Here is a 24920-nt window from a genome sequence, read left to right as displayed (position 1 = left end):
AAATAGAACTAGCTCGTGTCGCTCTCTTTAAGCACCTCATCTCGGTATATGGTCAAGACAGCAGCAGCGAATAACAAGGCTTTGCGATATTACGTGCCACATTCCCGTGACATTACTGCGGTGCTTGCGAATGTGAACGGGACAATTCGTTAATCATTTGTGCCAACAACAGGAATGATCGCCGGCGGATTGACGAAGCCCCTAACTCTGGGATCGCTCAAGAAGTTCAGACAAATGATGGGTATGACAACATCGGAAGAAGTCTCAGAGCTTGGAAAAAAAAAGAGATGAAGTCGGTGCAGTCGTCTGTACCAGCGCAAGAAGGCGCGGGTATGAATCTGTCCTTGGCTAAATGCGCCCTCCTGTACCCTCCTGTACCCTCCTGTTGCCGCGAATTTTCGAGTTTGCCATGATAGTACCGCTCCCATATATACTGTGGCGCGTGACGACAGGTGTATAGTGGCCAAATTAATGGCCCACGAGCAACGCAGCTGTTCTTGCTGTCGCTGATGTGAGCAATTGCTGGATGTGCGACTGGTACAGATGGCAGTGCCTGAGTGCGGACGGAGGAGCGAAGGGAGGAAAACTGAAGGCCGGGGGCCAAGGCACATAGTGGTTGTAACCGGTATCACTCACCCGACAAATCCAAAACAGTGCAGCTCAAGGCTCAAGCTCCTTATCCATGGAGAAGCGCCTGACTCTCCATCAAAGCTGGTCCCACTGTCTCTACAGGAGAGAGCTCGGGTGGCCCTAGACAGGGACTGAGAAGTGAACCATCTAAGCAGGGTTACATGGCCTGTACGTTGTACCTGTCAGGTGTCCACCGGCAAAGGCCATGCATTGAAAGTCTTTTGCGGTAGAGACATGGTTAGAACCCAGTCAGATGGAGAAGCCCAACAAGGCGCGAAACAGTATTGTGAACCACTATTTCGTGAGACTCGCAGACTATACCGCCAACGATTCCAGTAATCAATACTGTACGATGTCTGAGATACCGTTGAACAGCACTGTACAGTATGTATCGTTACCGGTCGAGGTTGTTGCTTGTTGCTCGCATTCTTTAAGCTCATGTCGCTTGGACATCACAATTCTGTGTAGACACACATTATCCATTAGCTTGATGTAGCTACATCTCCACGCTTTGAACCTCCAGCCCACAATCTCTTTCCCCCTGTTTCCCTGACGGCTACTGATAGACGGTGCGATGTGTGGAGAGTGCAGAGGCGAACAACATCTCTCAGAAATCTTTGCTGCTTGCATCCAATAGAAGCGGCCAGTTTAGAAAATGCCATGTCCGAAGTGGCATGGCCCGCCACGAAGGACGCGGAGAACTGCGATAATACACGGCAACGGATAGGATTCGTGTAGCAGCAGCACATGGGACAAACAACATGATATCACCGCTGTTGTTGCAAACTCCATCCTCTTCCTCTCCCTCCTTCCATTATTGCGTCCTATATCCGATATAGAGAGACCCATCCGATATACAATACTGGGCTATCAAGACAAAATGTCCACTGTAATTCTGGGCGGAGGCATCATCGGCCTCTCGACGGCCTATTACCTCTCGCTGGCGCGAGGCCCGTCACCAGCAATCCACATCGTCGACTCCGCGCCCGCACTGCTCGCCTCGGCGAGTGGTTTCGCCGGAGGATTCCTCGCGGCAGACTGGTTCAGCCCGTCCGTGGCATCGCTGGGCGCGCTCTCGTTCCGCTTGCATCGCGAGCTGGCCGAGAAGCATAATGGCCCGCGCAGGTGGGGGTACGCGGGGAGCCACACGTACAACCTGAGCATCGATGAGCGTGGCGTCGCGGGGAAGTCGACAGGCAAGCAAGAGAGGAAGGATGACTGGTTGCGTGAAGGGACGAGTCGGGCCGAGTCGGCGGGGTCGAACCCTGAAGCGAACGGGCGTCGCGACGCCGGTGGTGGGGATGGTGGTGGGGAGGGCGAGGTGCTCAATCCTGATGGATCCCCTGCTGTATGGACTCCGCAGGCGGGCGGGACGCTCGAGACGATTTCAGGCCCGGAAAACTGCGCGCAGGTCGAGCCGCGAGAGCTGTGCGAGTTCCTCCTTGACGAGTGCACGAAGCGAGGAGTCGAGGTCCATCTCTCGACCAAGGCAACCGGAATCATCACCGACGACAACGGGGTTCTGAAGGGGCTCCGATTGCAGTCCACAAACAACGCCGGTGAGGCCGGGGCCGGAGAACTCGAGCTCGAGTGCAAGGACGTCCTCATATCCGCGGGCGCATGGACACCGAGGGTCTTCAAGGCGCTCTTCCCCCAAAGCAAGCTGCTGATTCCCGTCGAGCCGTTGGCCGGGCACAGCATTGTGGTCCGGTCGCCGCGGTACAAGACGCCCTTCGTCAATCCTACAAAGCGCCGCATAGGCGGAGCCAGCGACGACTGGCGCTGCTACTCGATATACTGCGCCCCCGGCCGCCACTGGTCGTATGCGCCGGAAGCATTCGCGCGACTGGCGCGCAACGGCGAGACGGAGATCTGGCTGGGCGGGCTGAACGACAGTTCGCTCCCGCTGCCGGAACTGGCGAGCGACGTAAAAGCCATGATCGATCCGGAGAGCATCAAGTCCCTTCGCAAGATGACCGTGCAGCTGGCGGGCCTGGCGAAGGAAGGCGACCAAGCCAACCACGACGATCTCGAGACGGTCAGGGAAGGACTCTGTTTCCGCCCCGTCAGTAAGAGAGGGACCCCAGTGCTCGGAAAGATACCGGAGCACTACCTCGGCGTGCGGCCCGGCGGTGGCGGCGTCTGGCTAGCATCTGGGCACGGCCCGTGGGGAATCAGTTTGAGTCTGGGGACGGGGCTGGTCACGAGCGAATTGATATCAGGGCAGAAGCCGAGTGCAGATATATTAGGACTCCTAATCGGATAATTATCTACTACACAACATGGACTGGTGGTGCTACTCCTCGCGTGCGGTCTCTCTGTCCCTGTCTGATCTGTCTTCTAGACCACCGTCTATAGCAACTCGCTGAATCCAATTAAGCAGCGCTTCAGATGGCGTGTAAGCCTTGCAGGATGCCCAAATCAAGTGCTCACCGCAAATGGGGGCAACGTCGTCGTCACTGGCGCCGCACTGTTCGGACACACACAGCCGCCATTGGTGCCCGTGCTGACACTGGTGACAGGCGGCACGGTGCAGTGTGGGCTGGGGGTCCAAGCCTGCGTCGAAATCGTGCTGAGTCCGGCAACTTTCTGGGCCTTCACCAGCACAGGAATCACGGCGCCAGTATTCAGCGAGAAGGTCCTATGCCCGAGGACTCTCAGAATGGAGCCAATCTCTCCGGAGTGCGAGGTAAAGGACAGGTAAGTAGAGTCGTCAGTTGAGAAGATGTTGTCGAGCAATGTCTTTGATCTTGCGTCTTGAGCGGAGTTGGTCTCGGCGGTGACGCCGGTCCAGAGTTGATCGGTCTCTGGGAAACCAGGCTCGAATTTGTACGTGGGAAACTGAGAGTGGATGTATGTCTTGTTGGAGCGGCGGTCGCAAGTGTGTTCGGAGATGGACTCTCTGAGTAGTGCCTTGACCGTGGGGATGAACGGTTCGTTTGGAGGTAACGGGAGGCCGGAGAATGTGAGGTTCGCCGTGGACAGGCATCGGTACAAGGGCGAGACGTAGTACTTTTGCGGCGTCGGGATCTTCTGTTCCTGAATACGAGACAGCCAGAACTTGTTGGCGACAAGGGCCTGAGCAATCCCATTGTTGGTCAAGTGGGCGTCGGACCATGTGGCTGTCGCATTGCCGTCGAGAAGGGACCAGTAGCAGTTCCAAGCGGGAGTACCGTAGTAAGATTCGGCGGCATTATGCCAGCCCTCGCCGTGTCGGCCCATGAAAAGCAGCTTAAATTGGACATTTGAGGGAGCAGACTTGGTCAGATTAGCAATGACCAGGGCAAACCTTTGCCACTGGGTCAGCGAGGCGGCGTTGGAGGGGTCGGTTGGGTAGCTCTGGTTGATGAGGCCGAAGTTGGTGGCAGTCTAGACAGGAACGAGTATTAGGAGGACTTGTTTCTTTGTTTCTCTCTCTCTCTCTCTCTCTTCCATTTCTTTCAGACGTTGCTATCTTTGCTCTCCACTTACATAGTCAAAGGTGGTGGCATTGGTCGAATTGTCATCTTGGAGGAAGTAGCCGGTCACAGTTGAATATTGGATGTAGGCCGAGACAGCAGTGAAAGCGCTGCTGAGCAGCAAAGGGGTTGCCAGGCAAACCATATTGGCGGATCGAACAGACAAGAATGTAGGCAGAGACGGAAGTACGTCCAGTGGGGTGCTTGACTTGTACCTTTGGTTCCTTTTATGTTGTCTGCCGGTATCTCTTCTCACAGGTCTGTTCCCGCGGTACCTGGGTCCCTGACCCTGGGTTGTAGGAAGGATCCCCAGGCTCTCATAGGGTCCATGAGTACCATGTCATCTTGTGCATTAGCCAATGCTACCTCAGCGTTGCTGTGCCTGCCGTGGTCGACCTGCCAGGAGCTAGATTGAGAGCAATGATCAAGCCTGTCGGTCCAACACGCGCCAATGGCATTTCAGCTTCAACGGGCGTGCCTGGGGTTTGTCTTTCCCACCCACACCGATCACCCATATTGGGCCTTTTGTCCGCCTCCTTTCTGGTTGAGGCAGGTTTGTCGAGACACATGGTCAAACGTCGACTCTTCTTGCTTCCTTCTTATTAAGCTCTCTCTTTAAGCTAGTTAGTCCGATGGCATGCCTATCTCGATCATGTACGGCTGCTTGATGTTCAGCAGCTTGCCAAACCAGAACGCGAGAGTCGTCAGAGTTGTCAGAGCAGCTACAGACGATCTAATAAGACTCGGTGATTGCGCTATGGAGGCTGTGAGAAGGTATTATGAGATTCAGTGCGAGGTTGTCGAAGTTGGGCTCAAGGTTACGAGGTAGTTGGATGGGTGGTCCGGTCTTGCTGGGGGATGTTTGTCGTTAAGAGGAACTCGATATCATTTCCTATCCGACCACGAGATTGCCTCATCGATCAGTGTTGACATGGATTAACTGTTGGACCACAGAAGGGAAACAAACTCCGGTACTCAACTGTCACTTCGCGGAGTTGCACGATGTCCATTGCTTTCATCGCGGCCGGAATGATATATGTTGTCCTCGCAGCGAAGGTGACATCCACCCGGAGGCATTCGCTGACCGACGAATATTCTCTCCAATCCTTTCTTGGTTCCAAGGGAGCAGCTCCTAGCCAAAAAGATCTGCCTCCTGGATCACCATACGAAGCTTAGCCAGGTCAAGCGAGTCGACATGGTCATCCGTGACCGAGGAAGAGCACTCTGGTGCCTCCGCAGCCTAGCCTGTTGAAATCTAGAGCTTGCCACTGTCTCAGATCCAGGAGAATCCTTTCTTTCACTGCGATAGTCATTGTACCACCGAACGATATATTTCATAGTATTTGCAGTTGAGCCTGAATTCGAGGTACTGTTAGCTTCAAAAGAGAAGGCGCAAAGTTGACAAGGTTGACAAGGCTGATTCCCCCAAAACACATCGGTTCACCTTCCGCGTTCTGCGCCCTCTCCAACATCCCGCATCCGCCATCCGCAAAGCTAACATTTCACCTAGTGTATAAACATCCGACACCGACGGCACACACACACACACACACACACACAGAGAGAGAGAGAGAGAGAGAGAGAGAGACGCCCCAATGGCCCTTTCGAAAGGCGCCGCCGCACCGTCGAGAATGAAAGCCAAAGCAACAACAGGTGCATCGGAAGCTGATATCGCTACAAACACGGCCCTCCTCTTGCACGCCGAGGCCGCGCAGCTGGCGAAATCATGGCTCCGCGCCGCGCCCGCAAATGACGATGGGCAAGATGAAGACGAAGACTACGACAAGGACAAAGAAGAACAAGATCTCGAAAGGGAGTTTTTGCGGAATAAAGACGTGTACTCCGAGACAGCGGGGGTGGGATATCGCGCCGCCACCACCACAGAATCGACCTCAACGCCCGGATCCGCCGCCACCGATCCAGCGGTGGCTTTTTTGAGGAGGCAGTTGCTCCCCAGTCACCATCGTGGGCGAGTCGCCAATGGCAATGCAGGTACTCACAGTGCAACGACCGCCCGACCGAGACCACCGCTACGGGCACCGAGACGTGTAAATCGCGAGGGAGATTCGGACGAGGAAGAATCCCGCTCGGGCCTCGGCAAGGGGAAGAGGAATGCCACAAATCTGCGGCAAGTAGCGTCCAGGAGTGGCGAGGCTATGAAAGCGCAACGGCAAATAGACCACGCGGGGAAAACAGCACATTCGCATGGAGAGGTTGGCGCCAACTCTGCTCCCAATGGGTCGCACGTAGCAGTTGCAGAACCTGATCGCGCTGACCCTGTTACTGAACCCGATATGGTCCATGTGGCGCAATCGAAAGCAAACAAAAAACGTGGAACTGGCAGTTACCTAGACGAGCTCCTCGCCTCTCGAGCCGCGAAGAAACAAAAGAAGAAAAACAAGAATAAGGGAAAAGGAACGGGCCTGGTTGAGACCAAACCGGGGTAACGAAATACGACAAGCGCTCGAGAGATCGTATCTGCATTGTGAAGCCCCGGATTCGGACTTTAGTATATCACCTCAGTTCCAACGTCGACGTCCCCCCCTGCAAATGCGAGCAGATATCCGGGGCAGTCTCATTGTGCTTCACCAGCCCTGGAGAGCTTCCGGGCGCTCAGCCGAAAGCACACCAGCGAACTGGTTGAGAGCGCTCCCAGACAACTTTCGACCATCTGATAAAAATGACTTGAGATCCTGAAGCTGCTTGTCACGCTCTCAATCGTCCGTGCCTCAGAAACTATTTCAAGCTCCCGATCTCTACTGTTTGAAATGTGCAGCGCCGATGAAAAGGCCGCCAGAATGTATTCCACAACCATCTCGCTAAGCCAAACGAGCGTCTTTCCAAACTCCCGGTCAAATATGGACTCCGATCAATTACCATCCATTTTCCTGGTCGGTATGTACAGCGTAAGGACCCGGTATGTGAACATATCGCCTTTCATTCAATTGTCCAGCCGAATTTTTTTAACCCCGAGCTCCGATAGAGAGTGATCCAGGCGAGTGAAAGAAAATGGCAACTTTTTTTCAAGTCATGTCAGTCGTTTCCGTTTCCGGTCGTCATCTCGACCTTGACCAGGCCCTTCATCTTCGTTCTCTTGCTCTGCGGTCTCAGCGGGGTTCAGCAACGAGTGCAAGGTCGCCATACTGCCTCTCCGCGTGGCCGGGGCGGAATGCAGCTCGAAGTTTGGGCGCGGAAATTTGCTCCCTCCCAATGGCCATGGCACGTTTTCGACCCCGAGGCCCGTAGGCGGAGCCTCGGAGCTGGAGGTGAGTGGCGGTGTCGGCTGGCTCGGCTGGTTCACCGCGGGGGTCCTTTTCGGACCGTTGATCTCGTATTGAGCCAGTTGATCACGAATTTGTTGGTCCCCGGCAGCCTGAGGGGGCTGCTGTGGTGAAGACGGCTGCCACTGTACAGATGATTGTCCAGAAGCATAAGGGGAACCATTCCCATTCCCATTGCCATTGGCAGGCGGCCAGCCGTGTTCTCGAATATCAGCTGACGTGTGCCTCCGGGCCAAGTTCAGCGGTGGCGGTGTCACCACCGATGCCAATGGATGCACGCCCGGCGGCGGCTGTGTTGGGAGGGCCGGACGACTGAATCCGGGAGAGACATGTGGGATGCTGATCGACCCAAAGCGCCGCGGGGAGGAGGAAGAAAATTGAGGTGGTATCGGCGGGACAGGAGGACGTAATCCCACATGTTGCGACTCGATCTGGATGGAGGATCTTCGGCTGTCTGGATAATTAAATCCCCGTGGAGAAAGCGGCGGTTCCAGCGTGGAACCGCCGGGATAGAACGGCTGTCTCCCATTTTGCAATGAGTCTTGGGGAGCCTCCAGAGCGCGTACGTATTCGAGCTGGCGGGCGATCTCCTTTTGCAACCCGGCGATATCGGCATACAGTGCTGATTCAGGGGATGACATTGTCTGGACGGCGCTCGTGAGATTGTGGATCCATTGATGGCATCGAACCAGTCCTTCGGTCAGTGCTTGACATCTCGAGCTCATCAGTGCGTAGTTGTCTTCGGTCCTTTGTAATCTGGCGTGCACATCATAGAAGGCCTGTTCGAGGCCCGCAAGACGCTGGTCCGCGTCCGGCATGACCTCGGCTGGGGTCCCGGGTTGAGACACGCCTGGTTTGGCATTGGAGAATGAGTCTCGATGTATCAATGTGTGTCGCGAAGCGCGCCTTTTGATTTCCCGCAGTCCCATCAGGTCGCCTTTCTTGAAGTTGCCGTTTCCGTGCTTGAACTCCCAAAGGGCGGATTCGGGAGATCCGGTGTGGAAAACATCGCTGACCTTGTGAAAGCCATACATGTTCAACTGCCGGACAAAGGAGGAGATGTTTGTGTGTTTAAAGTACTGGGCCAGGACCTTTGAAAATTCGTTCGACGGGGACATGACAAAACTCTCGTTGGTGTTGGACCAGGAAATGAGGTGTTGAATGCTCTTATCCTCCAGCATACTGTATAGCTTGTGGATGAAAGCTGTTTGCACCACTTTTGGTCCCTGAGAAGCTCCCACAGCGCCCGCCGCGGTACTGCTATTTGCACCCAGGGAGACATGTTCCCGATTCCCATTCGAGATACTGTTGCTCTGTCCTTGTTCCACCTCGGGACTCCCTCCTGCCCCTGGAGGTCCCATGTTCGGGGGTGCGGGAGAGGTCATGATGGAGTCTTCCTGGGTCGACTTCGGCGAGGGGTGATTATTAGTGGCGCTTTGAGGCAGAATAGCCATTGATCGAGGTCTCGGTGAAGGTTCGATAGGAGAGCCGAAAGGATTTCTGAGAGCGGGTTGAAAAAGGGTACTCATGATGCTTCTTTAAGCACCGGTCTTCCGTGGCGTCGAGAGGCCGAGTGGAAAAGGCGGCGCGCGTGTGGACGTTGACGGAGGTCCTATTTTGAAGTCATGCAAGGCATCAATATCTTGCACCGAGTGTGGAGCGGTCCACACATTGGAGGAGGAGGAGGGGGAGGAGGTAGAGAAGGTAATGGGAGGGCGCTGGCTGTGGTGGTGGCCGTGGGTCGATACTCTCTCGAGGCTGGCGGTCTAGCAGATGGGCACAGGTGAATTTCGGGAGCCAGGGGATGTTTCACGAAGGGTTGCCGAGTCGATAAACAGTTATTGACGTGAGCTGGTTGGGATGTCGGATCGGAATGTATGGCTGCCAAAGGGGGGGGGGGTGTTTTGCAGGATGGAGGGTGGACAAGAGTTGGAGGTGGGAAGGTCTGAAGTTGGAGATGGCAAGATGGATGGGAAGATGATTGCGGCTCTCGGGAACGGAGGATGCGCTTTCTAGAAGAGATGTCTGAAAAAGGGAGGAGGTTCACAGCGCTGTTTAGGGGGCTTCGCGGACTGCCGGCAGAAGAAAATGCGATCGCGGGGGGCGTACAAGGGTTGTTAAGGTAACCGCGACTAAAGCGCATTTAGCTGTGAGATGGTCGACTCGGTTGAGTGTGTTATATAGAGCCAGGGGGTGTTCGCAGTCGACTTTGAAACGTTGCGACAACGAGGAAGAGGAAGGAGAGCGGAACTGTGAGAAAAGAAGGGTTGGCCACGACACGGGCCTGGAAATTAATTGGTGAGATATGCTTTTTCTTTTTGGGATGATTGCGAATGCGCCTTTTGAGACCGGACGATCACGGCGAGGACGGGACTGCCGGTAAAACTGACAGCACCAAGGGTTTAAGAGGATTTAACCTAGAGATCGGGGTGGGATTGGCGAGAGATGGTGGTGGTGGAGGAGGAGGAGGAGGAGGAGGGAGGGGAGAAGTGATCGATTCCAGAGCAGCAGTGGACAATGCTCGGTATCCGACGAGGAGGCAACAGAGGGATGAATAATGTGGATTTGATCAGAGTTTCGTTTCCTTGCTGGATACGGAGGGGCCGGATTTGTGTCAGGCAGGGATTGCGGGTGACCAGGGGGTGAGATGGGACGAGGATGGCAGATGGGAGAAGGACGGCGGCGGTGGCGGCGACAGGAATGAAGACGCGGTACCTCGTACTCGGGTGGTTGATAGGCAATGAAGGATGCAAGTAATGGCGCTTACGAGTAAAGAGGGGAAAGGAAAAGGAAAAGGAGAAAGAGAAGGAGACAAGACGGAGGAATCGAAGGGGCCAAGAGGATACTTGATGGCTGATAGTTGATGGTTGATGCAGGCATCAGATGATGATCCTTATTATTCCTCTCCTCCTCACAACGAATACGGGGTTCTATACTCGGTACTGTACTCGTATGGGAGATCTGTTGGACAGGGGGGGAGAGGGGATCTGTTTTCCAGAGCAGCCAGGGAGCAAGAAAAAGCTACTAGGTACGAGGTAGGTACATAGCTCGTTAGGTAATTAATCATCCATCATTGATTAGGGTTGCAAACGCAGACGCGAATATGCAATGCGAAAGGGCGAAGGGAAAAGACCTGCCAAAAGCGCATTTCGCAGGGAAACCGCAAATGGCGGCGGCTGGTTGGAGGGAAACAAGTCAATTGCACGACTTGATAACCACGACTAACAAATTATTAAGCCTCAAGCCAGTGAATCGGCGCTGGAGGAAGCTGCGCCGCGTGCAATGGGAAGACACCCTACAGGCACCACACAGGCCCGGAGTTTGCCGGGTTAGTTAAGAGAGTAGCCAGACAGCGCTAGCCCCCCCCCTGGAGTCTAACAAGTAGGTACCTAGGTAGTTAAGGTTAAGCTTAGTCAAAAGGCCGTTGGGGCTAGTTCGCGCTCCGGTGACTGCTATTGCTGCTGCGTCCACGCGCCCCCGAGATAAAAAGGCCTCTGGCCAAATCCAGACCTTCTTCAGATCAACCGTTCCCGTTCCTCCCAGCTCTTGCATGTCACCAATCATCTCTCGACCCTGCAGAGCGATCTTAGACCTGAAACCGAGCGAGGTACGGCACCGTGCATCCTTCTTCTGCACATGAAAAATAAAAGGATAGGAGGGAAGAAAAAAAAAAAAGAAAACACAACACAACACAACACAAACACCACGGTGATCCACAAGCATGGTCGATCCCAAGTCGTTCGTTGGCATTGTTTGATTGACAGTCGCCGAACTTCTGACTGCGGACGCCGGCATCTCTCTCTTCAGCCATTTGGCATTTGTCTGAACGCCATCATCTCACTTCCTCCTGATCTCCGTCCATCTGCACGTCAACCACGAACCGATACAGACCGATGTGCGAACCCACATCCTCCTCCACACGCTCTCTCCCCCCTCCTCCTGGCCTGTGCCCATCCCACCTTAGCCGTGGGTATATCCTCGGCTTGGCCGCATTGCCAATCTGACCATGTGCCCTCGAACCTTGTACCACCGTTACTCCTGAGTCTCTCGCTTAACCCATGCCTCCAACGGCGTCGATAGCGGGTTAGCGGTGAGCGAACCTCTTCTGTTGCCAGGGCCTCTTCCAATTGCCGTCCTCTCGCCGTCGAGTCCCTGTGGAAATTGTATGTCAATCGCCTTGGTTGCTGGGTGACTGACATTTCGTATAAACCAATACTCATTTACACAGGTCGGTGGAACTTCGTTGTTATTGGAAGCTCGGACGTGACTTCCCCAAGAGGATGTGCGTTATATGCGGTTGATGTCGCCCTCCAAAGGATAGTTCTCACCGCCGTGTGGGACGCCCAATTGTTTGGACAGTCAGGGTGACTACAATGACTTGGCCGAGCTGCTGCTTTATCCCATATGATCATACTTACCCTGTGAAGCATCCAAATATCGATTTCGCTTCGGAGGACGGCTGAAGGGAGACATACTTGAAATCTGACTTTCCGGCTGAGAGATCCGGATGCGCCGAAATCCTTGGAGGCATGGCGGGATCAAACTTGATTCACTTTGGCTCACCGGGGTTGAAAGTAATAGCAGCCTGGTTCATTGTGTTGAAGACGAGTCGGGACCATCGTGTTGAAGCCTCTGATGTCTCAACTCAGCAAAGCCCGTTAAAGAGCTCACTGTCTCCGCTATTGTCTGGTCTTAGAAAACTGCTCGCCTCTGGGACAATCTCCAGATCGAATACTTCGTCTCAGACTGAGACGGTCATGATGGATTCTCGCGTAGAGAGATCATCACCAGCTTTGTTGTGGACGACCTACTGCGCCAAGGACAATAGCAACATCTGCGGCTTCTGTCCATTTAGTACTGCACGGAAGCTGCCGTAAGAATTGATTTTACTCTATGATGATCGAGAACTGTTCGCTATCTTGCGGTGAGGTTGTATTGCGCAAGAAGTACTCGGTACCCAGTATGGATATAGAGGAACGCTGAATGCTGCAATATTTACCGAGGATGACTAATCGCAACCCCGCGTAAAATTTCCCGTCCGCACCATGATCTGCCAGCATCAAAATAATTTTTTGTTTTCGTGCATTTGTGCCCGACCACAGTCTGCACCGCGTCTTCGACCTCGCCAATCCCTATCCCTGCCCTTTGAAGGTACACCAGTGAGGCTCATCAAAATGTCCAAATCAGCTACAACTCGCCGACATGTTCCTCTCGAAGACGACATCACTGCCTCTGGTGGTAGACTTCGAACCAAATCAATCACGGGAAAGAGGAAGTCAAGGTCGGATGAACACACACAAGGCGACGGCTACGTTGATTCTCGATCCTCGCGAAAGATTCTAGCAATATCTCAAGACCTTGCAGATGAAGACGCAGCAGAAAGTCGGGCAACCGGCTCAAATTTCACATCCCCCACGAATGGGGCATTCGGCTTCGACTCCAGGTTTGCTGGAGACGACGAGGAAGAGAACGGAAAAGCGGAAGTGCAGAATCGGTTTGATGACGAGGAGGAATGGATACCGGAAGACGACGACGCAGTAGCTCCCGAAGACGACATGGATCCGGAGGAGATGGCGGTATACAAAAGGTTCCTTCAAGACGGCGAAGAACTGGCCGACTTTGCACCATCAATAGCAAGTCTAACCACGGGAGACAAATTGGTATCAAATGAGAGGCACAGAAAGCAGCCACCACGAGCTGATGGGGAAGCGGAGGAAGAAGAGGAAGGCGAAGGTCCATCGACGAATCTTGCGGACCTGATTCTGCAACGTATCGCTGAGAAAGAGGCGTTGGAAGCACCTCGCTCCGCTGAACAGCCCCAACCATTCATAGGCGGCGGCCCCATGGAAGATGCTGTGGAAATTCCCATGAAAGTCGTCGACACATTTACAAAGGTCGCCCAACTCTTGTCGCGGTACAAATCCGGTCCTCTTCCTAAACCTTTCAAAGTCCTCCCAACCCTGCCACAATGGCCAGATCTTCTCTCCATCACCAGACCGGAGAATTGGACTCCACACGCTGTCTACCGCGCGACAAAGATTTTCATCTCGGCCCCGGCGGCCACGGGACAGCACTTTTGCGAAACTGTCCTCCTCGACCGCGTAAGAGAGGACATTCAAGAAACCAAGAAACTCAATGTCCATCTCTACAATGCCCTCAAAGCTGCCTTTTATCGACCTTCTGCATTCTTCAAGGGGTTCTTGTTTCCGCTGGTCCAGTCAGGTTGTACGCTGCGTGAGGCGCACATCATCTCGTCCGTGCTGGCCAAGATAAAGATCCCTGTGCTCCATTCTGCCGCCGCGCTGTTGCGGCTGTGCGAGATCTCGGCTGAACAAACAGCAAACGTGAATAGCGAAGCCGCCGGTGCCGCGAACATTTTCATCCGCGTCTTGCTTGCGAAGAAATATGCGCTGCCATATAAAGTTGTGGACGGCCTAGTGTTTCACTTCCTGCGATTTAGAGCCTCAAGAGGACAGGATCAAGAGGCGTTGGGATCCAAAGAAGCCAAATTGCCCGTTTTGTGGCATCAGAGCCTCTTGATATTTGCGCAGACATATCGGAATGAAATTACGGAGGATCAGCGAGAAGCGCTCCTAGACTTGCTGCTGGTCAGAGGCCATAAGGACATTGGACCGGAAGTCCGGCGCGAGTTGCTGGCTGGTAGGAACCGGGCTGGTGCAAATGGACAGGGTGATGGCGAGATGCAGGTTGATGCCCTCGAGAAGCGAGATGATGGGGACGACACTATGGACATGACAGCCTGATGATAATGCGACTCGGAGACGAAATGAACAGCAGGAGCCCTTGAATGAGATATGAACAAAGATGAATGAAATCCCGAAACATTCCGAAAGAGTTTCGATTCACTCTCTGCTTGCCATTGCTCAACTATTAGACCCCAAACATGGTCACGTGAGCCTCGAGGTTCTTGTTTTTATTCTCGTCCAACTTGAAACGTTTCTGTAAAACCTTCAGAGAAATATACAACCCCTTGAATATTGTCACCTGTCGAAGAAATAGAATCCCAGGCCATTAATCTGGTTGTTGGTGATTTAGACGCCGCCGCTGCTCGCAGTGCCATCAGCGTATGTTGCTCGCTCAATCACATTTATACACATCTACATGCATAGTCGCCCCCAATGGACTGCCAACCTTGATGCTTACGGACTCCCACTGGAGCTTTGGGACCAGCTCTTCTGTCTGACCGGACGTATTCATACGCTTCGGGTGTTTCTATAGACGGATGCTATGGGTTTCGACCCTTTAACGAGTTTCTGAATATCAGTACAGCCACCGACAGCAGTCGACAGGAAGCAGGGAAAAAAGAAGAAGAAAGGACCAAACGAGAAGAAAAAGAAAAGAGAGAAAAGAAAATGAACCTCACTGACGAGTTCCGCCATGAGCGCCTCAAACTATACGGCAACTTCATGCGTCTCCTGCAGATCCAGGGCGGTACGAAGAAGGATGTGATCAGTCTCCGGATCACCCAGTACGCCATCCACCGGCGCCCCCCTTACGCGGCCATCTCATATACCTGGGGCCCCAACCCGAATGCCAGCAACCTTAGACACCACCGCAGCAGCACAAATCCCCCAGCGGCGGCGGTGATGGAGACATACACTCGGCAGATCCGGGTCAACGGGCGTCCGTTCCGTGTGCGGGTGAACCTGTGGAACTTGCTGTACCATCTGCGCCAGCGGGGGGAGTCGCGCTTCCTCTGGGTCGACGCGCTATGTATCGACCAGGAGAATCTGGAGGAACGGAACTTCCACGTCCAGCGCATGTCCGAGATCTACGAGAAGGCCGTCCTCACCTTTGTGTGGCTGGGCCTGCCGTCCGAGGACAGGAGACAGGCCCGGAGTATGGAGTTCATCAGCGAGATGGCCGCATTTTGCAGGAAACACCAGCATCAGAAGATGCCGGACCCGTCAGCGTCGTCGGCGGCAGCCGCTTTCAGCGCAAAGTACTTTGTCGACGCCTACGAACAGCGCTGGGCCAACCTTCTCGAACTCTGCAAGGGCACATACTGGACGCGTACTTGGATTATTCAGGAGTTTGTCCGAGCGAGCCGGGTCCAAGTCCTCTGCGGCACGGCCAATCTCGACTGGGTCGACTTTGAGGACATTGTCCGCACCGTGCGCTCGATCACCACTTCACAATCACAGACGGCGCCACCTCCAATACCGGCCTTCGTGCAGCAGTTCACGCAAACAATCCCCTTCCGGCTCACGTCGCGCCGCATTTCGCACACGGCGTCGACGCTCGAGGACCTGCTTCTGGAGTTCTACGACTCCAAGTGCGCGGAGCGCCGCGACAAGGTCTACGGCATCTTGGGCATCGCTGGCGACTGCGGCGACGATCCCGAGGCACCGCCGGGTTCTTATCGCGGTCCGCAACCGGACTATTCAAAACATATCCTTGAGGTCTACTTCGAGGTCTTCAGCTATCTAATGCAGCAGCGGACATCATCACAACTGCCGCCGCGGTCGAGATCACCCATGCAGGCCATCTTTCTGGCCCAGCGCGCACTGGGCATCACCCAGGCCGACGTGGAGAGCTACATGGCGTTGCAAGCCATACAGAAGCCCGGCCATCATTACCAGGGAGCCAGCCTGCTGACGCGGAGACTCCGCGACCTGACGTTCCCGCTGGTTCCGGACTACGTCAACTTCATCGACGAAGTCCTCCCCGGATGGACCAGCATCCGCGACTTGCGTCAGCGGCTCGAGCAAGTGGACTGGGCGAAGTACGTCGGGCATGAAGTGCGGAAGAAGACGTCCAGACCGTCGACCGGGAGAACGCAGAAAAGCTCTAGTTCGACAACGATAACGACAACTACTTCGTCGTCCTCGGCACCCGGGACAGGCACGGGAACGGGGATAGGGGTAGGGACAACCTACATCCGCGCGCCTCTCCCTGCGGATCTGATCGAGAACGTCATCCACGCCGCCTCCCACAGCGAAGAGATGTCACATTTGTACAACTACTCGACTTCCTCTACTCCTCCTTCTTCCCCATCTCCAAATCCTCCCGCCCCCGTCGCAGGAACCGAATCTAGCGCCGACGCACTAGACTCCACAAGCCCCATCCCTATCCCGATCCCTATCGCCATACCACACATCCTCTTGCACGCGCACGACAAGCGCCTGCACCACAACCCCTCCTTGAGCAGGCCGCGAATCATCATCGAATCGAACCCTTCGGCGGGCATCGAGCCCGCGCGGATCGGGTTCGCCTGCACGGACGCGCGGCCGGGCGACTTGCTGTGCCAGTTCGCGGGGCTGGACGTGACGCTGATCGCGCGACGCACCTGGACCACGGGGTGTGGAAACCAGTTGGCGCTCGTGGGGCTGGGCAAGATGTGCACGCACCAGGGCCTGCAGGAGACGAGCGTCCATCCCGCGTGCAAGAGGGGTGATCAGGGGGAGAAATGGTCCGGTGTGGCGGTCGCCGCTGGCCGTGCACAGGGGGAGGACAGTAATAATATGGATGGGAATCCGGACGGGTGGACCATCATGGTCGATCCCATCGGGCTCTGGGAGGTCTTGAGACGGAGTTGAGATCGTATGGAATCATTGTCCTCATGTAGAACCGGAACAAGGGGGAGGGTGAGGTATATATTGTATATCGGCGGGCATTTTGAAAGGCTTTATCTATACCATGACACATGTATATGGCGCTTTGCTTTCCCTTTCAACATCTCCCCATGGACGTATTCTCTCTTAGTGTTTATCTTCTAACCCCTTCAGGTTGTGGTGGTTTTCTTGAGAATGAAACGCCGCTTCTCATTTCTGCCCTCTTCGTCTTGTCCTCGGTCGGTAAGTCCGCATGATCTGACCTTATGATGAATACCTATAGCTGGCACGGCTCCTAGATTTTGTGGCCTTCAACTGCCTCACAGGCTGAGCAAACTTCTTCGATATCAACGTCTGCCTTCCAGAATTATGCGTCTAACTCTCCTGACCTAGCAAAGGGTAGGTGTTTCACTGTACGTTTTGGAGTTGTGGTGGAAAGAATGACGTTGCGGCGCCGGGGGATTTTTCAGCTCCGACAGGAGTTTGCTCACGAAAAGCTCGACGGTGTCTATTAAACTTCCAATTGTTTTGTAGTGACACCAGAGTTGAGACACATAACGGGGTCTTTTTTCGTGTTGGTCTTTAGAAGATCTCCACGTCCAGTAGTAGTAGCCATGATAATGTCATTGATCGCCTGCTGCACAGCACCGATCTCCAAAGTAGCCTCGCCACCAGGATTTGCGACATGCTCACCTGGTGTCACCGTTCCGATGCCGACTTCCTCTCTGGCTTAGAGCGTTTTACCGAAAGATTTTGATCCTTAGACGGTCTTATCATAGGTCCCCGATGTGACAGAGTCCGGGTGTACGGACCAGCTTCTACCTTCGCACGCTCGGTACCATTTCCACATCGTTATCACCTTGGCCAGGTGGACGGGTTCGGATCTCGTGTTCCCTGCCATGGATATGAGATCCGTGCATGTCTAATTTGTCATCTTTTCCCAGAGTCATCTTTTGCAAGGATTTCTGCATCCCGTGTTATGATTGACTTGATACCTTTTATAATACTCGTAAAGAGCTGCACGTTGTGTAGGATCTGTAGAGCAGAGGAGACGTAGCATGAGATCTTCCACGCCCAGGATTGGCATGCAAAAGTCGATTGCGTATTGTGTGAACTGTTCCTGCCGTCGGAGGGCCATCAAGCGTTTGAGTCCTTTACCGACGAGGAAGTGCGGGAGACAAGTGCATGTGAGTGGTTGAGACTCTGCTGTTGGGTGTGGATCTGGCCCATGGGCCCACTGTCTGACCTGTCCATTGGAAGGCTAGGTCCCTAGTTCATCCCATGGTAAACTTGGCCGCCTTTCTATCCGCGCGACACCTTAGATCGCCGAGAAGTTGATGATCTCTCTGATGTCTCGAAGATCCACTTCGCCCTGACTGACCGGTAGGGGGCTCCTTATGGGGACTCAAGCCGGGCTATCTGCCGCCCCACGCAAGCATTCTTTGGAATTGGTCGATCCTTTCTTCTATGTCTCGGCTCAGGCTTAGGTGGACGGCGTTGTACCGTGGCACAGATATGTGCCTGGTTTGGGATCCATGTGCGCCAGAGAACACGTGGCTTAAGCAGATAGCGTACCATTGAGGGGTGACACTCGGTGGATTAGACCATTTTGTCTCATGTTGTGTCTGTCAAGTCGAGACGAGGAAGGCCATAACGGTTGAGATGTCGTGCAGCCACAGTCAGCATGATATATACATTATTTTGCGAAGACGTCTTAGTGCGGGCGAGTTGAGCGAGGTGTCGGTAGTAAAAGATCAGTGATTATGGCACGTAAATCTAAGTATCATGGGTTGAAGTCTGAACGAATTGCGTGTCGACAATGTCAAAGGCCGAATTGAAGCCTGCTGCTGTGAAAGGCTGGGACCTAAGATCAACTGAGCGACTTCGTCTTGGACGCGTGATCATCGCATCGACCAAAAACCGTAGCAGTCGTGCATTATTCCTAGCTCAATATCTTGGTTTCCATTGTCCGTCTCATGTCTTTCCGGTGGAAGTTTGACAAAAAATTCTGTGCGAAGTAGATGACCCCAAAGTCGTCGCCGTATTGCCCAATGACTTGCATGCCAACAGCCACTTCAGGATTCCAAGGATGATCAGGATGAGCTGGGGCAGGAACCGATATTGCAGGAAGACCTGCTAGACTTGCTGGCACTGTGAAAACGTCGTTCATATATCGTTCCACAGGTCTAGAAGATTTCAGGCTTTCTATATATGGCGGTGGACTTGGAGCGGTAGGGACAATAATCACATCCACGCCGTGAATGTTTGCCTCAGTATTGTCACGGAAAGGATTTGGCATTCTGAAAACCGCGTCAAAGTCTTGTTGTACCAGCCTGCGGACTTTTTGAGCCTGGATAAAATAATTGTCGATTGCCCCCGCGCTCAAGGTGTAGGTTCCTAGCAGGATTCTCCTCCGAACCTCAGGTCCAAAGTTGTCATATCGATATGCCGAATAAAGTGGACCGCCGTCTGCATCTGCAGAGGCAGTGCGTTTCCGGCCATAACGGACACCATCATATTTTGCGAGGTTTGAAGAAGCCTCTGCCGGCGCCAGGACATAGTAAGCTGAAAGTGCATGCTTTGTAGATGGAAGGGAAATGGGCACAATTTCGAACTTGTACACGTTTTGCAAATGGCTCAGAGTTGCCGTCCAAGCCCAGCGGACCAGGGGATGCATCTCGTCAATATTGTACTCCAGAGGCACCCCTATTCGTCGGGTATGGTACTTTTGTGACGTCGTGACAGCAAGATTTCTTCTTCTTGACGCCGCAGAAGCTAGGCCTTGTACTTCCAGCAATCGCCTTGAAGAAGGGACTCTTGTGACAAACAGTTTGGAAGCAAGAACGACTCGTCTTCTCTTATGCTTTGCAGCTCTGACTCGCTCTCGAGACGACAAACCCAAGCAGGTTGGATCTGAGAAATCTGACCGCTGCAGAAGGTCTGCACCAGTAAGTAAAAGAAACCCGAGTTGCAGAAACTTACTGACCGAATGTCAACCTAACGTCAATGGCTGATTTGGCGAGGATTCCGACGGTATCCAGGGAGTTTGCATAGGGGATTACCCCTGTACGAGATATCATCCCATACGATGGTTTGAATCCGACAAGGCTCATATAAGCTGCAGGCAGTCTGACGGAGCCTCCAGTGTCGGTACCGATCCCGATATGAGCCAGATCCTTGGCGACAGCAAGCGCACTTCCGCCGGAGCTTCCACCAACTGACAGATGATCCCTCTTTACCGACCCACCGTTGACCACGGGGCCGTAGGCGGAATGGGTAGAGTGCGAACCCATGCCAAACTCGTCCATATTGGTCTTTGCAACTAGAACCATTCCTGCTTTTTCAAGTAACTTGGTGACGGTGGCATTTTCCGGTGGACAGAATCCTTTGAGGATTCTGGACGCACATGTTGTCGGTAACGTTGCGGTGACTATGTTATCTTTGACAGCTACCGTGAACCCATGATTTGCAGATTTCAACCTGTCTTTTTCACGTATTAAATCTCTGGTTGCGCCAGCTTCTTGTCCAACTCACAGAAGTTTCGCCAGGCTTTTGTGCTCTTGTGCAGGCTATCTAGCCGCGCTGCCTGCTTGAAGACGGCATCTTGCAGGCGGATTTGATCGTGAAGCGAAATATACGGGTTCCCGAAATGCGCGGAGTTCTGTGAGCGCCGCAGAATGGCCCGGACTTGTGCTTTGAGGGTAATGTCCCTATAGTCACGGTGGCCCCGACCGATACGCATCAGAGGTCGGCTTGAGGAAGAGGAGGCCGGTCTGCGTGCGTGCGGCCACCGTTGACGAGGTTGTGAGTTGGATGGAAGATTGAAGCAAACGAAGTTCAGAAGGCCGCAGGTGGAAGCGAGGAAGCTAGCCCCATGGGCATCGGTCACGTGAATATCTTGGCACGACACCTGAATTCCTGATGCTGCTTTTGGCACCAACAAGGAACTCGCCGACCTCCAATACCCGATGTCTTGACGCCACGCAGTTGTTGTGCTCCTTGGAATGGTTGAAGGAAAAGGTCAATGAGTTAGACCCCTTACTCAAGCCCTTTGTGGCACTCCATTTTACCTCGATGACCGAGACTGTGGTTTTACTTGTTGTCTTGGTAGGCCGAGCAGCGAAGTCTGTATTTGCTGACAGGTCATTTCAATTGCCATCCCACCTGCATATCCATCTCTCTTAAGGAGTACAACATGGGCAATGCTTCGGAGGAAATAAAAGGCACAAGAATCAGAGCCTGCACGGAATGTCGCCAGCAAAAGGTCCGCGATTTGTTCAACCCTGCTCTATGTGCCGATCTGAGAGTAACTAGCAGCTAGCTTCGATGCGACGCCTCGAAAGACTACACACAGCCATGCTCGCGGTGCAAACGGTTTAAATTGGATTGTGTTGTCTCCAAGAACTTCAAACGGGTGAAACGACGCACGTATGTCAACTGCGCGCGGCTAACGGACTTGTGCTGATCTCGTCGAACAGAAAGTCCGAACTGCAAGCCGAGCTAGATCAATTGAAGAAGCAAGTCGGGACTAGTACGCCTGGACAGAAAGTTCAGTCGCAATCCACGGACAATCTACTTCCTGGGAGACTTCTGAGTTTCCAAAGCGCACCAACATCGACGGGAGCACTCGCGACAGCTCAGCTCTCCAGTTTCAACCCTCACTCGTTAGATGCTTCGACAAGTGTCCCCGCTCCTCCAGGGCCAGTTACAAATGGTGGTGGTATCCCATCTGCCAGTGCCCAATCCGCCGCCACCCGGTCGCAAACTATTCAAGATCTGGCTGTTGATGCGCAAGACATTGATGAATGCTTCGGATTGTGAGTGAATAACTCAAATTTGCCCTAGACCAATCGCACCCTTACAGGACACCTAGGTTTTTTGAGAAGAACTTACCATACCTGCCAATTTTTGACAATAAACTGCACCCGAATGACTGCCATGCAGCTTCCCCATTTCTATTTTGGACTATAGTTGTCATTGGTTCAAGAAGGTATTCGAAGGATCCAACCTTGATCCTCCTTCTCGCTCCCAAAGTCTTGGACCTAGCAAAAGGAGCAATTTTCTCGCTTGAGAGAGTTTTACCGACGATACAGGCTCTTGTACTTCTCTGCACATGGCAAATGCCTATAGATACGTTGCAGAAGGATATTACCCCGCAACTAGCGGGCGCCATGATACAGCTTGCAATAAACGTTGGCCTTCACGTTTATGGCTCTGTTCAGGACTTTACTCGAGTGCCGCTCAAATATGACAGTCAGCAGAGAAGCTTCCGGACCAGACTGTGGTCGATGTGTCTATATACCTGCCAAAGGTGAGAAGGAAGAAGTGAACAGAGTTCTCGGGAAAAGCTAACGACTTGAATTAAGAGTCAATAATGCACGAGGCTTGCCGCCCTTGGTATTAGCAGACACTTATTGCCATGAAGGCTACAAACAAAATCCACTAGACACATTATCTCCGCCGGTACGGTTTCAGAGGAAATTAAACCAGATGGTCAGTGAGGCCATTTTACAAATCGATCGGGATGCCTTGTCCAAAAGGCCAGATGAGCGTAACATGATGCTTGGACCTACGATCAATGCTTGCCTCTCGAAATTGGCTGTGTTAAGTGTGGGATGTCCTTCAAAACTTGGTTCGTTGACATCCCATTGCATCTGTGACCTCTACTAAGCTGTTCCAGATCAATTCGCGCTCCTAATTGCCGAATTACAAGTCTCAGCCTGCCGCTTGATTGCGCCCTCATCGAACATCGAAAACGAGGACCTTATCAACATGTACGGATTTGCTTGTGCCCTGATCGAGCTCGCTACAGAACTCGATCAGGAGCAAGGAATGGCTGAGTATGGCTCGACAAATATCAACATGAACTGGAATCTCTCGGCTTTCATTATACTCCGCATTGGAAAGTCTCATGTCCGCGAATCGCTAGACTTAAAGCGAGGGCAAAGGTGTTATTTCTCCGCCATCAATCTGAACAAGAGACAAAGTGTTAGGTCAGACGATATATCGGCAAGGGCGACGATGATCTTGTCACAATTATGGACAAGTAAGGTGGTCATCAAACAACCCGATGGCACCCCCGATAGTCTATGGCTCCGTTGTCGAAACAGACTTGGAGTGAGTGTGACCTTTGACTGTTTCTGGTTGTGGCGACAAGAATTCGGAGGCCAGCCAAATCCGTATGAGGGAGTTGAAGGTATATTGTATATCGTCACTGGCTTTTGATCCCCATCGCTGACAGATTTGGAAGACGAAAAGGCTAACACGACTGCTAAACCCGTCATCTGGAACTCACCAGGTACAGACTCAGTTAACATGATGATGGGTATCGGGTGGTCACCAGACACCGTTTTCCAGGACTTTCAATGGCCGATCTTTGACGAATTTTTGTATGACGGCTGGATGAGAGGAGGCAATGATGAACCGACCATGACACAATAAAATATGAGAAGTCGTTGGCTTGAAAGCAATGATTGAATATCAAACAAATCCTTTTCCGACTGGCAGAGTGGTGAGTAGCTATGGTAACCTTCATCCGGAAGAACGAATCGTCTCAACCATGTCTTTGACACTTCGCTGGCACGCACACCCATATATATATATATATATATATATATCCACCGCGCCATGTCTCGTTCGGCCTCGTTCGTACTCCTGAATCAAGGGGCATTCTGTGTCAAGCCGAGTTATTTAGGTTGAGCTACCGGGATGCGGCGCCTGGACCAGTCCCGCTCGGGATGACGGTTAACCATCAATGGTGATTAAGCCCTGCGGTAATGGCCGAAGCTTCACAGCTATGGCGCCAAAATTTTTATATCGGATCTACTCCAACTCGATGAAGCTTCAGGACTGGGACGGATCCTCGCCACTAGTGAATGACATGTCATAGCAGACCCTGATTTGGTCGAAAGGCGTACAGATGTCGCAGTATTAGGACTCTGCAGTGTCATTGGCACTCATTTGCCAGACCGGGCTGTTTTCATTCCGCCTGATTCCTCAATTGCTTACCAGCCGGCGACGTCTCTTTCTCCTTCCTAACACATACCGGTACGGACTAGGGGCGAAATCAGACTGTCTCTCAGCAGATTACAAGGTACCGCTTTGCAGACGTAAGGATAATTTCCTGGCTCAAAAACGTAGCTAATAGACCTCGAAATCAGATTGCAGTCACATACACGGCAAATGAATTCCAGGGTATCTACAGAGGCAAGAAACAGCATGGCGAGGACTTCGACCAAGTCTTGGAAAGGGCAGAAGCGGTCGGATGTTTGAAGATCATGTTGACCACGATGAATCTCAAGGGCGCTTCACAGAATCTCGAGGTTTGCAGCCGATGGCCCGGGACATGTTATACGACGCTGGGGATCCATCCCTACCATGCTTCTGAGCTGTATTGTAACAGAGCACTTCAGGGTTCGGCGTGCACGTGCAACAACGCACAGAGGCCTGTCCAGCAGATCGGGAATCGAGAACGCGTTTCTGGTTGATACTGACAAAACAACACCACCACCAACACCACCCAGAGGGGCAGCGGCTAGGGCTACGAACACCTAGCACAGCGGCAGCATCGAGGAACAGGACAGGACTGATAAAACACTTAGGAATTAGGTAGACGGCGCCAAAAAGCCATAGAATTCATGATACTCTGCTCAAACTGTAATGAATGGCACACTGCCAGCACTGTAAACTGTTCCGCACCCCCTTCTCTACCAGCCCATTTAGGTTTGACATGTGACTAGACAACTTTTCCTCCCTGCCACCGCTCTACCAGCCCAGCACAGCCCATCACAGCACAGCCACCTCGCCTTGTTACAATATATAACTAAATAACTTCCCTTCCTCCTAGCTCACTAGTTGAGGCGATACGGTAGCAGCTCTAACAGCTGGTCGCACGAGCCTCCGGACCCCCATTACCCATCACTTCGACCTTTTAATTCTTCTTTCACTTCTATGTTTACTCCCTTCCGTTCCGTCTC

The 24920-nt window shown here is 53.1% G+C and overlaps 8 protein-coding genes across 8 annotated transcripts; 5 read left to right on the top strand and 3 right to left on the bottom strand.

Annotated features, from left to right (window-relative positions):
* Window positions 1–1510: 1510 nt before the first annotated feature.
* Window positions 1511–2896, top strand: A1O5_07768 (uncharacterized protein; the record flags this gene model as incomplete). The annotated part of the gene is made up of 1 exon (XM_007748356.1): window positions 1511–2896. One exon carries the CDS (start codon window positions 1511–1513, stop codon window positions 2894–2896), a length of 1386 nt encoding a protein of 461 aa, XP_007746546.1.
* Window positions 2897–3051: 155 nt separating this feature from the next.
* Window positions 3052–4233, bottom strand: A1O5_07767 (uncharacterized protein; the record flags this gene model as incomplete). The annotated part of the gene is made up of 2 exons (XM_007748355.1): window positions 3052–3999; window positions 4102–4233. 2 exons carry the CDS (start codon window positions 4231–4233, stop codon window positions 3052–3054), a joined length of 1080 nt encoding a protein of 359 aa, XP_007746545.1.
* A 1450-nt stretch (window positions 4234–5683) lies between these two features.
* Window positions 5684–6535, top strand: A1O5_07766 (uncharacterized protein; the record flags this gene model as incomplete). Its single annotated transcript, XM_007748354.1, has 1 exon — window positions 5684–6535. One exon carries the CDS (start codon window positions 5684–5686, stop codon window positions 6533–6535), a length of 852 nt encoding a protein of 283 aa, XP_007746544.1.
* A 581-nt stretch (window positions 6536–7116) lies between these two features.
* On the bottom strand, window positions 7117–8898 carry A1O5_07765 (uncharacterized protein; the record flags this gene model as incomplete). The annotated part of the gene is made up of 1 exon (XM_007748353.1): window positions 7117–8898. The coding sequence occupies one exon, from the start codon at window positions 8896–8898 to the stop codon at window positions 7117–7119; it is 1782 nt and encodes a 593-aa protein (XP_007746543.1).
* A 3645-nt stretch (window positions 8899–12543) lies between these two features.
* On the top strand, window positions 12544–14133 carry A1O5_07764 (uncharacterized protein; the record flags this gene model as incomplete). Its single annotated transcript, XM_007748352.1, has 1 exon — window positions 12544–14133. One exon carries the CDS (start codon window positions 12544–12546, stop codon window positions 14131–14133), a length of 1590 nt encoding a protein of 529 aa, XP_007746542.1.
* A 609-nt stretch (window positions 14134–14742) lies between these two features.
* Window positions 14743–16929, top strand: A1O5_07763 (uncharacterized protein; the record flags this gene model as incomplete). The annotated part of the gene is made up of 1 exon (XM_007748351.1): window positions 14743–16929. The coding sequence occupies one exon, from the start codon at window positions 14743–14745 to the stop codon at window positions 16927–16929; it is 2187 nt and encodes a 728-aa protein (XP_007746541.1).
* Window positions 16930–18886: 1957 nt separating this feature from the next.
* Window positions 18887–20686, bottom strand: A1O5_07762 (uncharacterized protein; the record flags this gene model as incomplete). The annotated part of the gene is made up of 3 exons (XM_007748350.1): window positions 18887–19884; window positions 19931–20428; window positions 20479–20686. The coding sequence occupies 3 exons, from the start codon at window positions 20684–20686 to the stop codon at window positions 18887–18889; spliced, it is 1704 nt and encodes a 567-aa protein (XP_007746540.1).
* Window positions 20687–21139: 453 nt separating this feature from the next.
* On the top strand, window positions 21140–23385 carry A1O5_07761 (uncharacterized protein; the record flags this gene model as incomplete). Its single annotated transcript, XM_007748349.1, has 7 exons — window positions 21140–21208; window positions 21266–21372; window positions 21423–21761; window positions 21818–22255; window positions 22311–22576; window positions 22625–23140; window positions 23195–23385. 7 exons carry the CDS (start codon window positions 21140–21142, stop codon window positions 23383–23385), a joined length of 1926 nt encoding a protein of 641 aa, XP_007746539.1.
* Window positions 23386–24920: the final 1535 nt, after the last annotated feature.

This window comes from Cladophialophora psammophila (genome assembly GCF_000585535.1).
Source record: "Cladophialophora psammophila CBS 110553 chromosome Unknown aczJe-supercont1.12, whole genome shotgun sequence".
Lineage (NCBI taxonomy): Eukaryota > Fungi > Ascomycota > Eurotiomycetes > Chaetothyriales > Herpotrichiellaceae > Cladophialophora > Cladophialophora psammophila.
Note: the sequence above shows the minus strand (reverse complement) of the source record. Positions and strands in the feature narration are given on the sequence as shown.